The sequence below is a fragment of the Microcebus murinus genome, chromosome 1 (assembly GCF_040939455.1).
Source record: "Microcebus murinus isolate Inina chromosome 1, M.murinus_Inina_mat1.0, whole genome shotgun sequence".
Lineage (NCBI taxonomy): Eukaryota > Metazoa > Chordata > Mammalia > Primates > Cheirogaleidae > Microcebus > Microcebus murinus.
In genome coordinates, this window is record NC_134104.1 from 90334909 (window position 1) to 90354005 (window position 19097).

Sequence of the window (19097 nt, forward strand, 5' to 3'; positions counted from 1 at the left end):
TTTATACACACTTAATTTCGTGCATTTACGTGTCCTACATTTACTTGTCCAGCCCCTGTATAAGATCGTCTCACAATGAGATACTGCCATGAACTAAGACATGAATGCATTCAACTACCAATGAGAGATCCTTTTTAGAATCTGCACTGGTGTGGGCACAGCACCCAAACCTGAGTCTACCATATTTTAGATTTACATTGCTATAGCATCTTGGCTTGGCAAAAATCATGCCCACTTAATTTTTGCTTGTTTTAGGATTTAAATGTAAGGTGCTGTAGATAATGCCCTTAAAAATTCAACCACCCATAGCTTTTGAACAATTAATTAAAATTTCTGTTTTGCTCATTGTTGTTTGTGTTTCAGAAATGAGGCTTTTAAAAATTGTTTTAATTAGTGTTTGTCACATTTATTAGTAAAGAACTCTCTTTATACATAGAGGCTAGGTAACTTGTCTGGGGAAGTGATTGAATCTTGTTAGCTGTGAGTAGAAATTTTTGAAAGGTTGAATTTGGCAAATGTAAGAGTGCCTAACACAGTAAGATTGTAAGCAGCCTCCCAGCTCCAGAACTGCTACATTGCGTGACCTATGGAGACAGAGGGTAAATTACTTAGATATAAACACAGTTCTAAGGCTACACCTAATTTAATACCTGGTAACTGGTTCAGAGTTCAGCTTTAATAGAGCCATTTTTTCTGAATTAATGGATGATTCTTTGACAAGAATGTGAAACTTATTTCTTTTTTTTTTTGTCCTAAAGAATTTCATTTGCACTTTGTTTAAACTGCTTTTCACCTTAGCAAAAGGAAGACTTCATGTATGCCCAAAGTTATTTTGCTAAAGGTCTATGTAACCCTTCCAGCTCCTATTTTAATTATGAGGCAATTTCTATGTTCCTATTTATGTTGTGCTTCCCCAAATCTTCAGCTACCAAGATGCTTAGTCCTAATTTCTGTATTTTCTTTTCTTTTCCTATTTTTAAACCTATCTGAAAACTTGCTTACGTATCGTCACTCCAAATTCTTCATTTGGGTATAACATTCGAGATGCAGAGTTGTAAATTTCTTCCAACATTAAGGTTAGTTTCTATGATTGGGTCTGTGGACAAAATAGTCGTGTAATGATTACTCCTATCAAGAAAAATTCTGCAGAAGATTTTTCATGCATGCATGGAATTTGAGTCCAGATACAAGATGCAGCTAACTTCTGTAGCATTTCCTTAAATGCTATCATTCTGACTCTGAGATGTCTGTCTCCTTATGTTGAGCATTTCTAGTGGGCTTTTCCTTGGGCAGGCTTCCTGTTGCCAGAAATACCAGTTTGCTCAGTATATCCAAACCGCCATTGTCATTTTCAAAGTATAAAGTTGTTTATTATCCAGAAGCTTTATTAACAAAGTTTGGGACACTTCACACCCTCAGGACTCATCTTTTTATCTTTTGGAGACTTACAATGTATAGTTCAAGCATTCCCTTTTCAAGTCTAAAAATAAAATTCAGAAATTAAAGGAATTTTCTTTTTCAAATACTGTACATACTTGTTTAAAAATAAGTGCAGGCTGGGCACGGTGGCTCACCGCCTGTAATCCTAGCACTCTGGGAGGCCGAGGCAGAGTGGATCATTTGAGCTCCGGAGTTCGAGACTAGCCTGAGCAAGAGTGAGACACCCCGTCTCTATTTAAAAAAAAACAAAGAAATTAGCTGTACAACTAAAAATATATATAGAAAAAATTAGCCGGGCATGGTGGCACATGCCTGTAGTCCCAGCTACTCGGGAGGCTGAGGCAGAAGGATCGCTTGAGCCCAGGAGTTTGAGGTTGCTGTGAGCGAGGCTGAGGCCATGGCACACTAGCCCGGGCAATAGAGTGAGACTCTTGTCTCAACAAAATAAATAAATAAGTGCAAAAAGGCTGTTTCGGTTGCTTTTCCAAACTTGAAATTCCCAAGTTTTACTTTACTTCAGTCAGTTTATTGAAAGGATAAATGTTTTCATATATATACCTACCCATTTTTGTTTTTTGTATTTCTATACACACATTTTATATTGTGAGACTTAAACTACCTTTTGGGAAATGATGCAGCCTTCTGTAACAAAGTTACTGAGCTTGGGTTTTGTTTACATCTTCATAAATCATGCAGAGGAGAGCTGTGGCTATTTCTAGACACACAGGATAAAAATATCCTGTGCTTCACTGATGTCTCTGGAAGTTCAAGGTCAATAGGCTGATCCTTTGTGGCGTTGTAAATTCTTCGAAGTTTATCTTTCCTGTCTTTTCTTAGGGGTGTCCCTTCAACCGCTTGTTGTAAACTCTTCTCTCATTTTAGGAAGACGTTCATCTTCCTGCTTGCTCCTCTTACTCCCCTCTGCCTTTCCCTATGAAAGAGAAGGGATCTGTCAGCAGTCATTTATTCTTGTGGGTGGGTGACTGTGATATTTGGGAGGAATGAGTTCCTGTCAGGGTATTCTGGGTTAGCGTCTACAGTTTTAAAATACCATCTTAAGGCTTTGTTTCTCATTACAGAAACTTGAAACCAATTAACTAGCAAGTGAGTGAATACTTTTGGGACCCCAGAAATCATCCTAGCCTTTTAGACTGCCTCTGAGAATAACCTTTAGAAATTCTTTCAGAGGTTATCAGGCTTGGAAAGGGAAGTGTAGAAGTGACCACATCTGATGATTCCATGCTGAAGGCCGTCGTCCCTTGTGAGGAGGCTGGCTCAGGGCTGATGTGGTGTCCTGAAACTTCTTCTGGCATCAGTGGAGGCTGAACATTCCTTCCTTAAATACTGTCCTGGAGATAGGGAAGACACGGGAAGGTGGAATAAGTAACAGCTCAACCTTTAAGAGAAAAATCCCACTTGCCAGAAACATAAGACAACTGACATAAATATGTGACAGTTAGCCACACAAATTGTGAAACATGTCAGAACTCTTTATTTTTAAAAATTGACCTTTAGGCTGGGTGTGGTGGCTCACGCCTGTAATCCTAGCTCTCTGGGAGGCCGAGGCAGGCGGATGGCTCAGGGTCAGGAGTTCAAAACCAGCCTAAGCAAGAGCGAGACCCTGTCTCTACTAAAAATAGAAAGAAATTAATTGACCAACTAAAAATATATATACAAAAAATTAGCCAGGCATGGTGGCACATGCCTATAGTCCCAGCTATTCGGGAGGCTGAGGCAGTAGGATCGCCTGAGCCCAGGAGTTTGAGGTTGCTGTGAGCTAGGCTGACGCCACAGCACTCACTCTAGCCTGGGCAACAAAGTGAGACTCTGTCTCAAAAATAAATAAATAAAATAAAATAAAAGTTGACCTTTGTTATTTGGATAGAAATAACTACCGATGTCCAAGTAATCCAGCAATTTCTTTCTCTGATAAATTGCTTGTGCCACACTGTATTCTTTTTTGATACCTCCTTTAGTCCCAGGCCCAGTCCCAGCTTGCTGCCCACCTTCAACTTGACCTTCCTTCTGTCTTCCCAAATGGCATGCATGTTTATTTCAGTCTGATCCAATATTTTGGTGGGTTTAGTGAGAATTCCAAATGCAAGATTCCTTTTAATACTCCCCACCACCACCCCCATCACCACCTTCCGAGTACAAAGATCCATAGCCCTGGAGAACCCTGGAGAGACACCACTGTGTCTCTTGCTGTGTGACACAAACTTGAAAAAAAAGGGCATGTGTCTTTGTGCTCTTTCATGAATAGGGATTTTAGAAACACACATGCCCAGTGCCCTTTACAGACATTTTTTAGTCCTGTCTCTTCACCATCCAAGTGAAGTCGACCTTGGGGAGCTATTGATGCTCTCTTCCAAGTCAGAAACTCTTCCTTTTTGCATTTTTATAAATGCAAAATAGACCAAAGAATGGAACCGTTAATAAATACAGTTTGAGGTTTCTGCCAGTGAGGAGCTTTATGTGCATAGACACAGTCAATGTGTACATCTAACGTATAAGGTTATACTTCTCTTTTATCACAGTGGTGGTGGAGAGGGATGTTGCTGAGCCCAGGGTGATCAGGGAACATGCCCCAGGTAGCATAACTAGTGACTGAGAGAACAATACGTTTTAACCCTGATCTAGTTACTTAGTGAGTGTAGACTATGGCTAAGATTGCAAACCATAACTAAGCTGTATTTCCAAATAAAGATAAAGGAATTGAGAGGAGGAAGAGTCAACAAAACAATATTTGTAAACCACTTAGCCCAGTGCCTGGCACATGGTATAATTCTCAGTAAATGTTAGTAAGTGTTATTGCCCCAGTAGAAACTCTTTGAGAACTTTCTTCCAGGGAGAATATTAATGATCCATTATTTGTTACTTGGGAGATAGGAAGTTATTGACTTATCACTGCCCGCCTTGGCATGTTGAGCGCTGTTTCTGTTCCTTAATGTGATGAGGGTACTTATGGGGAAGGCAGGGTCCCTGCTGTGTGGTGGCAGTAATTATCAGTGTTGGTGTGGCTGCAGGAACCGATTGCTAGCAAGTGCTAGTTTCTTTTTTTCTTTCTCTCTTTTTTTTAAAAAAATCCCATTATATAATTTAACAATCATTTTGTTCCATAGTGAGATGAAAAGAATTTAGCAGCCTTCAGCTGGAGCTGAATGGACAAGCAAATTATAGAAATCACTGACATTAGTGCCTGGCTAGAGCAGGGTTGTTTCCTACTGAATATTTGAAAGTATTTTGTACAATCTAATTTTGAAAGACTGGAGTCACTGGGCTTCCATTACTTTCCTTGGGAGCTATAATTACGTTGCCTAATAGAGCTCAGTGGTGGGGCATTTTCTCCAGCTGATACAGGAGCAATGGATATATTTGTAGGAGGTCTGGTCACTGCGTTTTTCAAAATGGGATTTAGAAAAAGGGCACAAACATATTTTGCTCACTTGGAAAAATATTCTTTTCCTTCTTTGGAAGCCCGTTTCTTTGATCCATCCTGCTGGTGTTGAACCATGGTTTGCTACACAATGGTATTTTCTCTAACTTTTTATTATGGAAAATTCTCAAAATTACACAAAAATTGAAAGAACAATATAATGAACACCTGTGTTCCCCAAGAGCCTTCGGCCAGTGTCTAATCCTACCCTATCTGTTACTACATGCCTACCTACTTCCCTTATTCTAGTATTATTTTGTAGCAAACCATATCATATTATTTTTTTTAATTCTGGCGAAATATACATAACATAAATTTGCCTAAATTTTAACTACTTTAAAATGTATAATTCAGTATGTATATTCACAATGTTGTGTAACCATTGCCACTATCTAGTTCCATGGCCTTTTTATCTCTCTAAAAGGAAACTGTCACCCATTAAGCAGTCACTCCGGTTCCTCCTTAGCCCTAGTCCCTGGCAGCCACTAATCTGCTTTTGTCTCTATGGATTGCATATATGGATATTTCATATAAATGGAATCATACAATATATGACCTTTTTTTGTCTGATTTCGTTGATGTAGCGCGTAATGTTTTCACAGTTCATCGATGTTGTATCATGCATCAGTACTTCATTCCTTTCCATGGTTGAATAATATTTCATTTTTTGGATATACCACATTTTGTTTATCTCTTCATCTGTTGATAGACATTTTGGCTATTTCTACATTTTGTCTATTGTGAATAGTACTGCTTTAAACATTCATGTACAAGTTTCTGTTTGAACACCAGTTTTCAATTCTTTGGGTCGTATATCTAGAAGTGGAATTGCTGAGTCATATGTCACTTCTGTGTTTGACTTATTGAGGAACCCACAAACTGTTTGCCACAGTGACTACACCATTTTACATTCCCACCAGCAATGTATAAGAGTTCCAATGTCTCCACATCCTTGCCAATACTTGTGATTTTCTGTCTTTTGTTAAAAAAAATTATAGTCATCCTAGTGGGTGCAAAGTGGCATCTCATTGTGAGTTTGATTTGCATTTCTTTAATGACTAATAACACTGAGCATCTTTTGATGCGATTGTTAGCCATTTGTATACTTTTGGAGAAATGTCTATTCGAGTCCTTTGCCCATTTTTTAAATTGGGTTGCTTGTCTTTTTATTGTTGAGTTGTAAGAGTTCTTCCTATATTCTGAATACTAGACCCTTTTCAGATATATAATTCGCAAATACTTTTCCCATTCTGTGCATTGTCTTTTCCCTCTCTTGATAGTGTCCTTTGATACACAAATGTTTGTAATTTTGACAAAATCCAATTTATTTTTTTTCTTTTGTTGTTTGTGCTTTTGTTGTCATATTTAAGAAGCTATTGTTAAATCTAAAGTCATGGAGATTTACCCCAATGTTTTCTCCAAAGAGTTTTATATTTTAGTTCTTCTAGTTAGGTCTTTGATCCATTTTGCTATCTATGGCATGAGGTAAAGGTTTAATATCATTTTTTTTACATATGAATAGCCAGTTGTCCCAGAACCATTTGTAGAAGAGACTGTCCTATAATTTTATCCACAAGTGTTTAAGCATTTTTCTCTAAAACATAAGAACATTTTACATAACCATGGTACAATTATCACACTTAAAAAATATTAACCATATTTCCTTAGTTTCATCAAATATCTAAGTCTGTTTTAAAGTTGTAATTGTCTCAAAATTTTTACCAACTCTTTTTTAAAAATAGATATTCAAATAAGGTGCATCCATTGCAGTTAGTTGCTGTGTCTTTTTTAAGTGTTTTTAAAGTCTATAGGTTTTCCTTCCATCTCTTTTTGTCCTCCTTGCAATTTGTTTGTTAAAGAAACTATTTGTCTAAACTGACTTCCTACTCTAGATTTAGCTGATTGTACCCCCGTGATATAACATGTTCCACACTTCTCTGAATTTCTTGCAAATTGGTGGTTGGAGCTAGAGGCTTGATCAGATTCAGGTTTTTGTTTTTTGTTTTTGGCAAGACTACTTTTTATATGATGTTGTGTTCTTTTATCAGGAGGCAAATTATATTTATTTCCTTTTTCTAATGTTGGCAGCATTGATGATCACTGCCTGAATCTGTTAGTTTATTAGGGGGTACAAAATAGTGACCCTCTAATTCTATTATGTCTTCTTCATGTGTTAGATGGAATGTCTGGTTTTTATGAGGAGAAGTTTACCCACTTTTATTATTTAACTACCCAGTAGGGAGATTTGTATAAAGCAGGATAAACTCTTCATTCTTTCCCTTTATTTACTAGCTCTCAAATTAAGAAGTCGATTCTTTATTTTCGTGCAATGGTGCCAGTTATATTCTTTTTTGGTGGTGACTTTATTGAGGCATTTAATTAAGCATATTTAATGTGTTTCCAGACATTGCACTTATTATTCTTATCGGTGCTCAAATTATCCTATCTTTGGCCACTGGGTGTCTCTTCAGATTGACTTCTAAGACCTTTTTGACATAATATCATGGTCTTTGATATTACATATGGTAATTTTCCAGCTCTTAACTGGATAGCATGTAGTCTATTTGTGACCCTTCCCAAATTTCCCTACAAAAGCTGCTTATAGGTCTCGAAACTTCGTTGAGTTCTTTGGGGAAGATGGGAGGATTTCCCTGGCCTTTGTGGGATCATAAAACAAGTCAGAACAGGTATTGGAAACTCCTTCATGAAACTCACCTCATGAGGTTTTATTGAGTTTCTACTAGGTATACAGATAAAAAGAAAACAGAATTTCTATGTGAAGATTCTGTAGCCTGGTAGGGTATCTTTTAGGACCTGCTGACATTTCAGGAATGTACATTTGGATAATGCCAAAAACATCAATGTGATTTTATCGTGGCTCCATTTTAGTTCTGTCTCTTGTATCAAGTCAGGAATTGATTGCTAGTTATTCCAAATTCTTTTCATATAATTATAAAAAAAAATCATAAGTACCTAATAAGATAACTTTTGTTGAAGATATTTTTTGAAGAAGAAAGGATGAAAATGGATGTGATTTTCTAAGCCTAGAAAATACATGTAAAAGTACAGAGATTGCTTTTCTTCTAGTCTCTATTTCCCTGTTAAGTAAGGGCACTGTTTATTTTCTGCCTGTTATAAAGTTGCTGAGTACTGTAATGAGTTTATATTTATAGAGCGCTTGGAGCTTTTTGGATGAAAGTTGCTAAATTAGAGTTTATTGTTTATTGAATTTATTTGATGTGTCTAACCTCCTGGGAACATTTTCAGAAGTTAATTAAAAACAGACAGTCCCCACTCTGACAGCTCATAGTGCTACTTACAAACCAACAACATAAACAGCGTGCACTTCTATTACCCTTAGTTGGGACACCTAGGGAACCATAGTTCATTCTGACAGAGGAATAATACTACTTTTATGTAAAAGATGGGTTGGTATGCTGAGTAAAAGCAGAGATACTCTCAACTGCATCTGAGCCACCTACCCACTTCCATTTTTTAAAAAAATATTTAAAATATGGAGATTTTCCTCAATTTCCAGCTATAACTTATAATTTAGAAAATTTAAAAATAATCTTTCCTTTTTGTCATTTTGGGAGGAAATTAAGATAAAAGTATGTTTTCTATATTGTTTCACGGTCACCGTTTCTCTGCAGGAATGGCATCCCAAAGCAGCCGACTGAAATGGCTTCTGTCTTTTTAACCCAACCTAGTGGAAGCTGTGAGATGTGATTGTAATAATGGCTTGTTTGCTTCTTTTGCCAGTTGGTGATGGAGTTTTGTGGTGCCGGCTCTGTCACTGACCTGATCAAGAATACAAAAGGTAACACGTTGAAAGAAGAGTGGATCGCATACATCTGCAGGGAGATACTACGGGTAGGTGACAAGTGGGGGCCTGGGCTACCTCCCAACACAGGGTATCTTAGGAGATATTGGACGTTCTTCTGCCCTCCAGTGACATTCATGAATGTATCGAAAACTGTGTAGAGGCGTATTCTGACAGTGGTGGTGGCAGTAGTGGTTTGGTGCGCAGGCTGCTTTGATGGCGGTAAGAGCCTTCCTGGATAGGCTGTGTGCACTTTCACTTGGGCTGATGTCGGGTGATTTCCCTTACTCAGCAAGGGACTCATTTTCAGTGGTGTTTGCATTTAGAAATCTGATTTCAGATCATAAAGATGACGCCCTGCTTAGGAAACAGATTATTTTAAGGGATATTTTGATCACTTATTTAAATTATTCATTTGTGAAAGTTTATAACTAACATAACAAGTGCTGTAATGCTTTCTCACCATGTAAACTTTCTAAGGATTGTATGACTTTAGTCATTTGTGTACTTACAACCTAGTTTAACTGATTTTACCTTTTTTTAAAAAAAAATAACTCTGAGACCTATTCACTTAAAACAACAAAAAAAATGACAGGATGAGACTGTGCCTGTTTGCCCAGTTTTGCCAACAAATCCCATAACCAGGGAGTCTAGACAATAGTGTTATATTTGCTGAGCTTGATTCAGGGAGAAGAAAGTAATTGTGCATATTTTAGTTCATTTAGACTGGTTTTATTATCTCTTCCTACTAATACAGAGGTTATTATATGCCTGTTGAGCATTCTTATTAGATCTACCTGGCAATCATTATTTATTTATAAGTTCTGCCTTCTTAATTTGAGGGAACAAAAATTAAAACTGTTTTTCACTATGTGTCTAAGGTGTACCTTTGAGACAGATATGTGCTATGGATGGAGGGAGATGAATGAATGGAACTTAAGAAAGAAGAAAGGAAGGCATAAAAAGAAAATGTCTATTCATTAAATGCAAATCAGATTAGGCAAAAGATAAATAGAAAATGAAATTTAAGAATGATAACATTGATGTGAATAACCTCTACCCTAAAAACTATAAAATATGACTGATAGAAATTAAAGAAGACCTTAATAAATGGAGATATATAGTATTCCATGGGTCAGAATACTCAATATTTTAAAGATGTCATTCCTTCCCAATTTGATCCATGGTTTCCTTGAACTCCCAATTAAAATCCTTGTAGGTATATTTATGGAAATTGATAAAGCTGATTTTTAAAAAAATTATATGGAAATACAAAGGGCCAAGAATAGCCAAGGCAATCTTGAAGAAGAACAAAACTGAAGGATTTAGGCTACCCATTACCAGAATTTATTATAAAGTTACTAAGTAATTCAGGCAGAACAGTACTGTCACAAGATTAGACAGTGACAAAGGAAGGGAATCAAGAGTCCAGGAACAGACTCACATCATATGGACACCTGATTTGTGACAAGGTAAATGCTGCTGCCAGGAGGAAAGGGTGCTCTCGTCAGTAAACACCATTTGGCCCATTGAATGTGCATATGAAAACATGAAACCTGATGCTTTATGCCATATTCAATGTTTATGCCAGCTGGATTATAGATATACATTGGAAAGATACAAAAACCAAAGCTCTTAAGAGAAAATATAGGATAATACCTCCATGGCTTGGAGTAGGTGTAAAAAGCCTTCTTAAACAGAACACAAAACAAAATTTGAGGGGAAACAAGGAGGCTTGGCTGCTGATTTCCTTCACATCTGGCATGTGTCTCCAAGCTTTGACATGCCATTGTGTGAACTTAATTTGAATTTCTGACTTAAAATTTCGCTCAAATGGAGAGAATATGATGGATTATTTAGTCATCCAGCCTGCCCAGTGGGTGCCAAGAATCTCCCAGGCCTCCGGGGCTGGGTTCTGCTCAGTATGCCTTTCTGCACTGCTGCGGAACCCCATGGGGCGTCAGTTGTTTGATCTGATCTGCAGGGTTCTAAAAGCAGCAGGGATGTTTCACCCCATGAACATCTCCCAATACCTTGTTTTAAATTGTGTGAAAACAGTGGTTTTCTTCCTTCTTCCAGTACATTCTCCCAAGTGATACCAGCATTTCAGATACGGTGACTCCCTGGAAGGGGCATTTGATCACCCAAATGTCCCTGGCCACAAGAAGTTTCAGGGGTAACCCTCTGTGCATTGTGTAATCTCCTTAAATAGAACCTTTGCTCACTTACGTCCTCTGGTATCTGTTTCCCTCCTTCAATGGTGAAGGAGGGAAGGAATCTTAAGTCCCTCTCTTAATATTTTATGGGGTATGTATACTCTGTGAAAACCAGACATTTAAATCTGCTTGATGCCTATCTTGAGCCAAACTAATAGATAAGAAAGGCAATTTTTTAACACCCAAACCAGTGCCTCCAACTGTTCTATAACATGGTTTATGTTTACTGATATTCCTAAATGTACATAGGGATCTTTCTGGACATCTGTACTCTCATGCTTAATTTCTTCATCAAGGGAATTGGGATATTTAGTTTTATTTCTTTTCATGTCTGCCTTATTTTTCAAACCACGATTTTGTTGTTGCAGAAAAAAATTAAAAGGACAGAAAATCATAAGTAATAAAATGACAACACTTTGATACCCAGTAACTTGAATTATCAAGTGCTAGCATAATATAATTTGCTTTTTCAAGACTTCAACTTTAGATTCTTTTAGATTATAATTTATCTGAAAAATATGGGACTTAGAGTACATCTGTAATGTAGAGAACTTAGCACAAAGAAGCCACAATCAGAGTAATTCATAAAGAAATGGAACACAATGAGGTTTGGACATCACTGAATAAATATCTCACGTAATATCACAAATACCATAAGCCACTAAAAATGACAGTGATAAATGCCAACAAAGAAAATAGAAATTGTTTTCCTTTTTAAAGGTAAGCCACGTTGGCTAAAGCCAATAGGAAATTTCTTGGCTGGTCTGAGGAATATCTTGCTCTGCTTAATTAAAATTGTATAACAGAAGGTAACTTTTCATTTTTAAATTCAAATATTGCCCAAAAAACCTGTGGGGATCCAGTTAAGCCAGGTTAGTTTTCTGTACAGAGACCCTGCAGATGTTTCTGTTACACATTAGCAAATGCAGGCAGTCCTCACTTGTCACAGTACTATGTTAACTGAAATAAGTACATGTCGGAACCATATCGTCACTTGTGTGGTTCCATGGTACCTGATACCACATCCAGTGTGCAAGCATTTCGTCTAACACAGACCATCATTGCAAGGACTGCCTGTATATTTCAGTTTGTGTTGATCAACTGCCTACAGTTGATCAGGTTAGAACAGCACTATGAGCACATGAAAGATGTGAATATAGTTCTGAAAAGTATGTCTGGGTGAGTTTAATTTTGATCATTAACATTCAAAATAATTTATGTGCATCTTGGTTTATGTTCCTGTTAATAACCCTTCTCAACTCTTCATCATTCCAGGGGCTGAGTCACCTGCACCAGCATAAAGTGATTCATCGAGATATTAAAGGACAGAATGTCTTGCTGACTGAAAATGCAGAAGTTAAACTAGGTAAGAACAGCGTGCAGTGAGTCTTGGAGTTGCAGGAATGTATAGGATTATATCAACAGCTTTTTAAAAATTAATGTAAATATGTCACTGTGGGTTTAGAGGGTATTGCCCTAAAAATAGAAAGGAAAATATTTCTTTGTCTATTGAAAAACATATTTTCTGAAAGCATTTTGAGGAGTGAATTGTATATAGTATGGAGAACAGAGCCATGTACCTGAAGAACATACAGAAATAATAGAGATGTTTTTTGTTTCAGTAGATATTAGAAGCAACAGACCTAAAAATAATCTATATTGTACAGATTGTGTATATTGTTGCTGCTATAACAGAATGCTGAGGATGCAATTGTTTCCATTAAAAATATCCATAGTTAGACATATTTAGAATAGTCAATTCCAGCTGCATTCCTATATGTTTAAGGTATATTTACATTGATTTCATTATTACCTTGGTCACCTGTATGGAGTGGATGCTCAATATTCTACTTTAGGTGCATACTGGTTATCCCACTTCTATCTGCCAGTTGCCAGTGGGGAATCATTTTCCTTGGCATATCCATTAGGGCCCTTCCTGAAACAAACCTGGGATTGTCCAAAGAAAGTAGAGGATACACACATACATTTGCCTGCTTGGTGTAGATGAGTAAGAGCATAAATTGACAAATATCCTATAGGATATGCAATTTATCATCTAGAAAATGATCACTGTCCATAAGATTGCATATTTTCAAAAAGATTTAAATATCTTTTATATTTATATCTCAAATATTTGCTCTTCCATTTTGTTAAAATATTTTATTTCCATTTTTTCTTAGTTAGCATTTGGCGCCAGACTTTTATCTCATGAATATTCCCTTTTAGAACAGAAGCATACATTATGTAGGGTAAGCAGTTATATACATATTGACTAGATAAGCTATCCTCAGAATGGTGGGTCTCATATCACTAATTACTTGTTGAGAGTATATTACATGCCCTGCGTAAGATACTTTTAAATAGATTATTCTTCTTAAACATCAGAGCAACTCCGTGTAGATGTCATCATCTTCATTTTGTAGATTAGGAAACTGAAACTCAGAGAGGTTGATCTATTAGCCCCAGGTCACACCACTCGTAAGTGACAGAAATAGCATGCAAAATTAGCTAGTCTGACTCCAGACCTTTGTTCTTAATCACTTTTCCTTTATCTCCTAAATACTATCCTTTATGACAATCAAGCTTCCCTCTTATTTAACACCGATTTTAGATCCATGCCGATGGGGACCATGGTTGAACCAATCATAACATTTTGTGCTTTTTTTCATTGGTATTTCATCCATCTATACATGCAATTTAAAAATGCACATTTACAATTGCAAGAATGTAAAGACAAACACCACATGCGCTCAATACTAAATTGGAACTAATCGATCAACACTTATGTGCACTATGGAAGTAAAACTCAAGGGAAATCAAGCAGGTGGGTGGGGGTAGGAGAGGATGAGTAAATTCACACATAACAGGTACAATGCATACTAACTGGGTGGAGGGCACACTTAACTTTGACTCAAACTGTGCAAAAGCAAATTATGTAACCAAAATGTGTATATGCTCATAATATACTAACAAAAAAGTATTACAATAAAAATACACATTCATAGGATTAAAAAGGTAAGAACAACCCAATTGCCCGCTGATAGATGGGTAAATAAACAAAATTTGGTCTGAATATACAATGGAATATTATTCAACCTTGAAAATGAAGGAAAATATGACACATGCTACAACATGGATGAACCTTAAGGTCATTATATTAAGTGAGATAAGCCAGTAACAAAAAGAGAAATACTATATGGTTCCAGTTATACGAGGTACTGAGAGTAGTCAAATAATAGAGACAAACGGTAGAGGGATAATTGCCACAGGCTGCAGAGAAGGATGAATTGGGAGTTATTGTTTAATGGAAGATGTTGAGGAAGATGAAAAGTTCTGGAGATGGATGGATGGTGGTTATGGTTGCACAACAACGTGAATATGCTTAATACCACCGAAATGTACATTAAAATGGTAAATTTTATGTTATATATATTTCACCACAATAAAAACATACACATTCATTTTATCACTGTATAAAACCTAAGATCACAGACTTTCATTCACTTGAACAGTGGACTTTGGAGTCAGTGCCCAGCTTGATCGAACAGTGGGCAGGAGGAATACTTTCATTGGGACTCCCTACTGGATGGCACCAGAAGTTATTGCCTGTGATGAAAACCCAGACGCCACATATGACTTCAAGGTATGACTTCTTCATTGTGTTTCAAAAGAGTACCTGCTATCTCATCTTGAGTCTTGCAGTGGGAGAATTCTCAAAAGCCTTTGGATTTATGATTTATGTGACTGACCCGCAGGGAGAACTGGAAAACATATTTGAATTCAAAATTATAAGATACTCAACTAAGAATCTTTTTAATGAATTCACATATCATATCTGATTGTCTATTTGTAAAAAAAAATGTTTAAATCGTTTTCTATATTTTTAAAAATTTACTTTTACTGCTTCTTATTGGTAAATAGATTTTCATTTGTTAGTTTAGATTTTTTGACAAAGTATATATTCTGATAGTTTTTTATGTTAAAAGAGCCCAAGATATGAATTTGTTGTCTTAAGTCATCTTTTTCTGATTACATGTAATCATATTTACTCATTTCTACGTTGCTCAAAGTATAAGTACTTGGGGTTTCTTCTTCATGAGAGAGGATCAAATGGGATGTTGGTAACTACTCCATGGTGTTTCTGTAGAGCAGCATGGTGTATCATAGAAATTTTATTTATGCTGTATTACTTTGTGTAAACTAGAAAGAAACTCAAAGCAGTGTTCAAGTAGACTCCTCCTAGAAGCCCTTGTCTTTTCTATTCTGCTAGCCAAAAATCAAACATAATTTTGGGTTACTGCCTTGTCAATAGCTGCAATATCAAGTGACATTACTTCTTAATGAACTGTGACTGAAAATCGAGACAATAAAATTGGGGACAATGGCATCTGGGAACTGTGGGTTTTCTGATTGTGCACTAAGTAGAGAGACACCATGTGGTCTTTGTGTACATCACAGAACAACCCCAGCTGAAACTGGGCTGGTTTCAGAGGTACATGGACTTTTACCAAAGGACTTTCATGATCCTCCCTAAGTACCCTCATCTTACAGATGAGAAAACTGAGGCTGAGGTCTCTATAAATGTACACTCAGTTAGTGATCTCAGAATTTGGACTTACACCCAGGTCTCTTAACTCTGTTCAGAGCTCTTTCCAATCTGTTGTGCTCCTCTACAATGTACTTCTGTATAAATCTCCAATTTATCAACCAAGGAACATATTTAAAGAATTCCTTTAAAAGAACATTTTTAGTTGTCTGCGTGTAGGGTTATTATTGAAATCAGGTCACAAAGATGCAAACATTGCAGTGTTTTCAGGGCCTGGTGTCTCAGGGTATTGACAAAAAATTATTTGCCTCTTTGGGGAGATGCAAGCTTGAAGGTCTGAAAACATAATAATCTCCTATAAATTCCTCCTTCCTTCAAAGTTAGTCACTGTGATAACCTGACAACAATCTGTCTGAAAATAGCTGCCAAGTTAAAAATTAATCTCCTGCCAAAATAAATGTCACTTATTTAAACTGCTAATGATAAGCATATTTAAGTAATTCCATTTGCAAATCCCTTCAGAGGAGCCGACAAAACATACATCCCAGGCCACATATGTGCACCATCCCTGGCTATAAGCAACTCTTCAAAGTACAGTTATACGTAATAAGTGCTAACTAGTCTACATCTGGGCCACACATATTTTAGACTACTTTATGATATAGCGTGAGAAATCAGAGTGTGTTAGACTTTTACCCTCTGCTTAACCTTTTAAGTGTTGTGACCGGCTACCATTGAATATGGGGCTCTTGTTCTTTATCATAAAGCAGATTCCTGTGACTGACTGAGTGTCATTAGGGTGACCAGGAGAGGTCTTCTTTCTGTCCAAGCCACGGCTTGGAGTTAAATTGATGTCTTGGTCCTCTTTCTGCAGATTCTGGCTAAGGAATATAGCTTGGGATCAGTGTAAATATGTGAGACCAAGGCATAACTCCAGGTGTGGGCAGAGCCTGGGGTATGAAGAGCCCCAGGAGTATCTTGCCATCCAGTGATTTCAAAGATACTGGAAGGTCCACATGACTGTAATAGAATCCTGAGACGCTAAAAATAAAATGAAAATTATTTTCTGTCTTTTATTAAAAAACAAAAAAACCCTGATGGAGAGAACAGATTCAACTACATCAGTCACATCGACTTGAGTGCTAATTAGTGTATCTGGATTGTCAGGAATGTACAAGAGAAGGAAAAAGTCATGGCAAGAATGTGAGCTTCCCTAGTAGCTTGTCACAAGTAAAAGAAGGAGCATGACATTAGGATGACTAAGGAAGACCAGGCAGAAAGGAGGGCTTGGGGGTTCTCTGAAGATTAATTTTTGCCACCTCACAGTTTAATGTAGACCATAGAAGATGCTAATCTCTAATCTTCCTACTTCTTTCTTGTTACCATATATTATCCTTTTTTCTATTCAATATTCCTAGAAATGTGGCCTGTCACCAGGGGACAACTTGACAGTACACTGACTTTCAGAATCATGCATTCTTTCATGCAGTGTGTATGTATTGAATACTCACTGTGTGTAAGGAACTAATCAAGCTGTATTTGTATAAGCAGCTGCTGACAGAGAGCTCACTGGAGACCCCACCAAAATCCAAGGATTTGGTTCTGTGTGTTTGGTAATCCATCTGATCCAGTGGTGTATCCTAGCCGTAGAAGTTGATATCAACATTTTGGGCTTTCATGGGCTAGAGGTACTTTCAGCTAAGAGGGCATGTTTACAATAAAAGGTGACTTGGCCGCTGGACTTTGTTAGATTTCCTGCCACAAAAGCCTTTCCTGTAAAATAAAGACAAAATACAAAAAACAAGAGTGCAGCTTGGCTTTGTTATTTGATTTAGTATTTATTGGTTATTATTTAATTATTATTTATTGATTATTATTTGATTTGTCTAAGATGCCTCTAAAGGCCACATACTTAAAAAAAAAAAGCACTAAAGTAATTCAGTATTGTAAGATCCTCTGTAGAAAAGCAATCTGAAGAGCGCGTGCTTTTTATTGCAGTCTGTTTTCGTGTGATACCTACTGGGCCCAGTTAGCAACTCACTGAAAATAGCCCCTCTCCTAAGGAGGAGCGCCGGAATCGCGTTCGCCTGGTGCGCCGGCCTTCCCCTGGAGGCCCTTCCTTTCTTGTTTTCAGAAATTGTCAAAACACTTCAAGTGAAAGGAAAGGTTTCATTTCCCTGATAAGCATGTGGGGCAATAATGAAAGCTTTCCCATTTAATAATAAGCATTCAAAAGATTTAAAATTAATAAAACTGTTCAGAATTCCTAGGCTGTTTAAATTGTTATTTTTCAAAACTTACTTTGAATTTCCTTTCGGTTGGCTAGGATCTGCTAAGCGTTTCACAGTCCTATGTAGTTATTGCTTTCCCAGAACCACCCCCTAAAGAAAGTTCTCTGTGGCCGAATGCCCATCAATAGGACACTGGTTGAACAAAGGCTAGAGCATCTGCCCACTGGAATGCTACGTTGCCATTTAAGCAGTGGCGTAGCATACATGTTGAACCTGGACTGATCCTAGGATATAGTGTTAGGTACAAAAAGGAACTTAGAATACAGGATACAAAATACAGTCTTGCCACCCCATGATACCCACACACACACACACACACACACACACACGGGAAATCTGGAAAGAACCTGGAAAAACTTAATAGTGTTTACCTCCAAATAGGACATGTGGATAGAGAACTTAAAATTTTTATTTCTCATATCTTTCTGTCCTACTATTTTTTCGATTTGTTTTTTTGCCATAAACAGGCCTTGCTCTTCTATTAAGCCAGCAAAGTAAGAGAAGTGCAGTGAAATGCCATATTCCCTCACTCACCCCCAGGTTCTGTCCGAAGGACTGACCTGTGCTAATGTTGTGCATTATTCACCTAAACTCTGTTTATGAGACTTTTCACACAGGTGCTGCAGATTACTCGCGTACGTAAGAGTTGCCTGCAGGGTGTGGGTGAATATTGTGCACTGGCTATAGAGAAAGCACTCACTCTTGGGTCACAGATAATTGGTATTATTCAGGCAGGGTGGAAATGTCTCTTCTGAGGCAGAGGCTCAGCTGGAAATAAAGTGAGCGGCCTGACGAGTGGCAGAGGCACTGCGGCGCAGGGTGTCACCTGAGAGGATAATACTCAGACTGCAGAATGGTGCGGCTACACTCTCAAACAAGTCCTGGCCGTCGTCTGCTGAGATCCAAACAAAGGTCCTTGCCTATTCAGCCAGAAGGAAGATGACACAGATGCCATTCTAGTGTCCCCAGTGGGAAACTGAAACTCCCATAAAGCACGTTTCTGTGGCTCCGTGTTCACACCCACCTATGCAGGATTCCTTAGTCAGACCCAGCCAGCATCTCCTCCGGGCAGCAGGCTGATCTGCAGTGGAGTCTAATATGTCCCTTCGGTCAGGTTTTGTCATCTCGTAGGTAGACAAGGGGTTGACAGTTTCTGTCCTGAACTTGCTTCATGTGTGAAATGGGATTATTAATAACTGCCTCTGCGTGGACACCCTCAGTGACCCTGAACTCACCACCTTTGTTCTGTTCACCTATAATGTCGTATGTGAGGACGGACATAATACATAAGAGTCCATCTTCTGAAGTCACACAGGACCAGTTTAAAGTAGACTTTGCCTCCTGT

The 19097-nt window shown here is 37.6% G+C and overlaps 1 protein-coding gene across 4 annotated transcripts in view; it reads left to right on the top strand.

Moving 5' to 3' along the window:
• The window catches only part of TNIK (TRAF2 and NCK interacting kinase), a 380956-nt gene that overhangs the window by 244358 nt on the left and 117501 nt on the right, over positions 1–19097 (top strand). For all 4 annotated transcript variants that reach the window (XM_012736386.3, XM_012736389.3, XM_012736387.3 and 1 more), the window contains exons 5-7: positions 8639–8749; positions 12191–12281; positions 14428–14558. In XM_012736386.3, coding sequence (XP_012591840.2) covers positions 8639–8749; positions 12191–12281; positions 14428–14558 — 333 coding nt within the window. The remainder of the gene's footprint in view (positions 1–8638; positions 8750–12190; positions 12282–14427; positions 14559–19097) is intronic.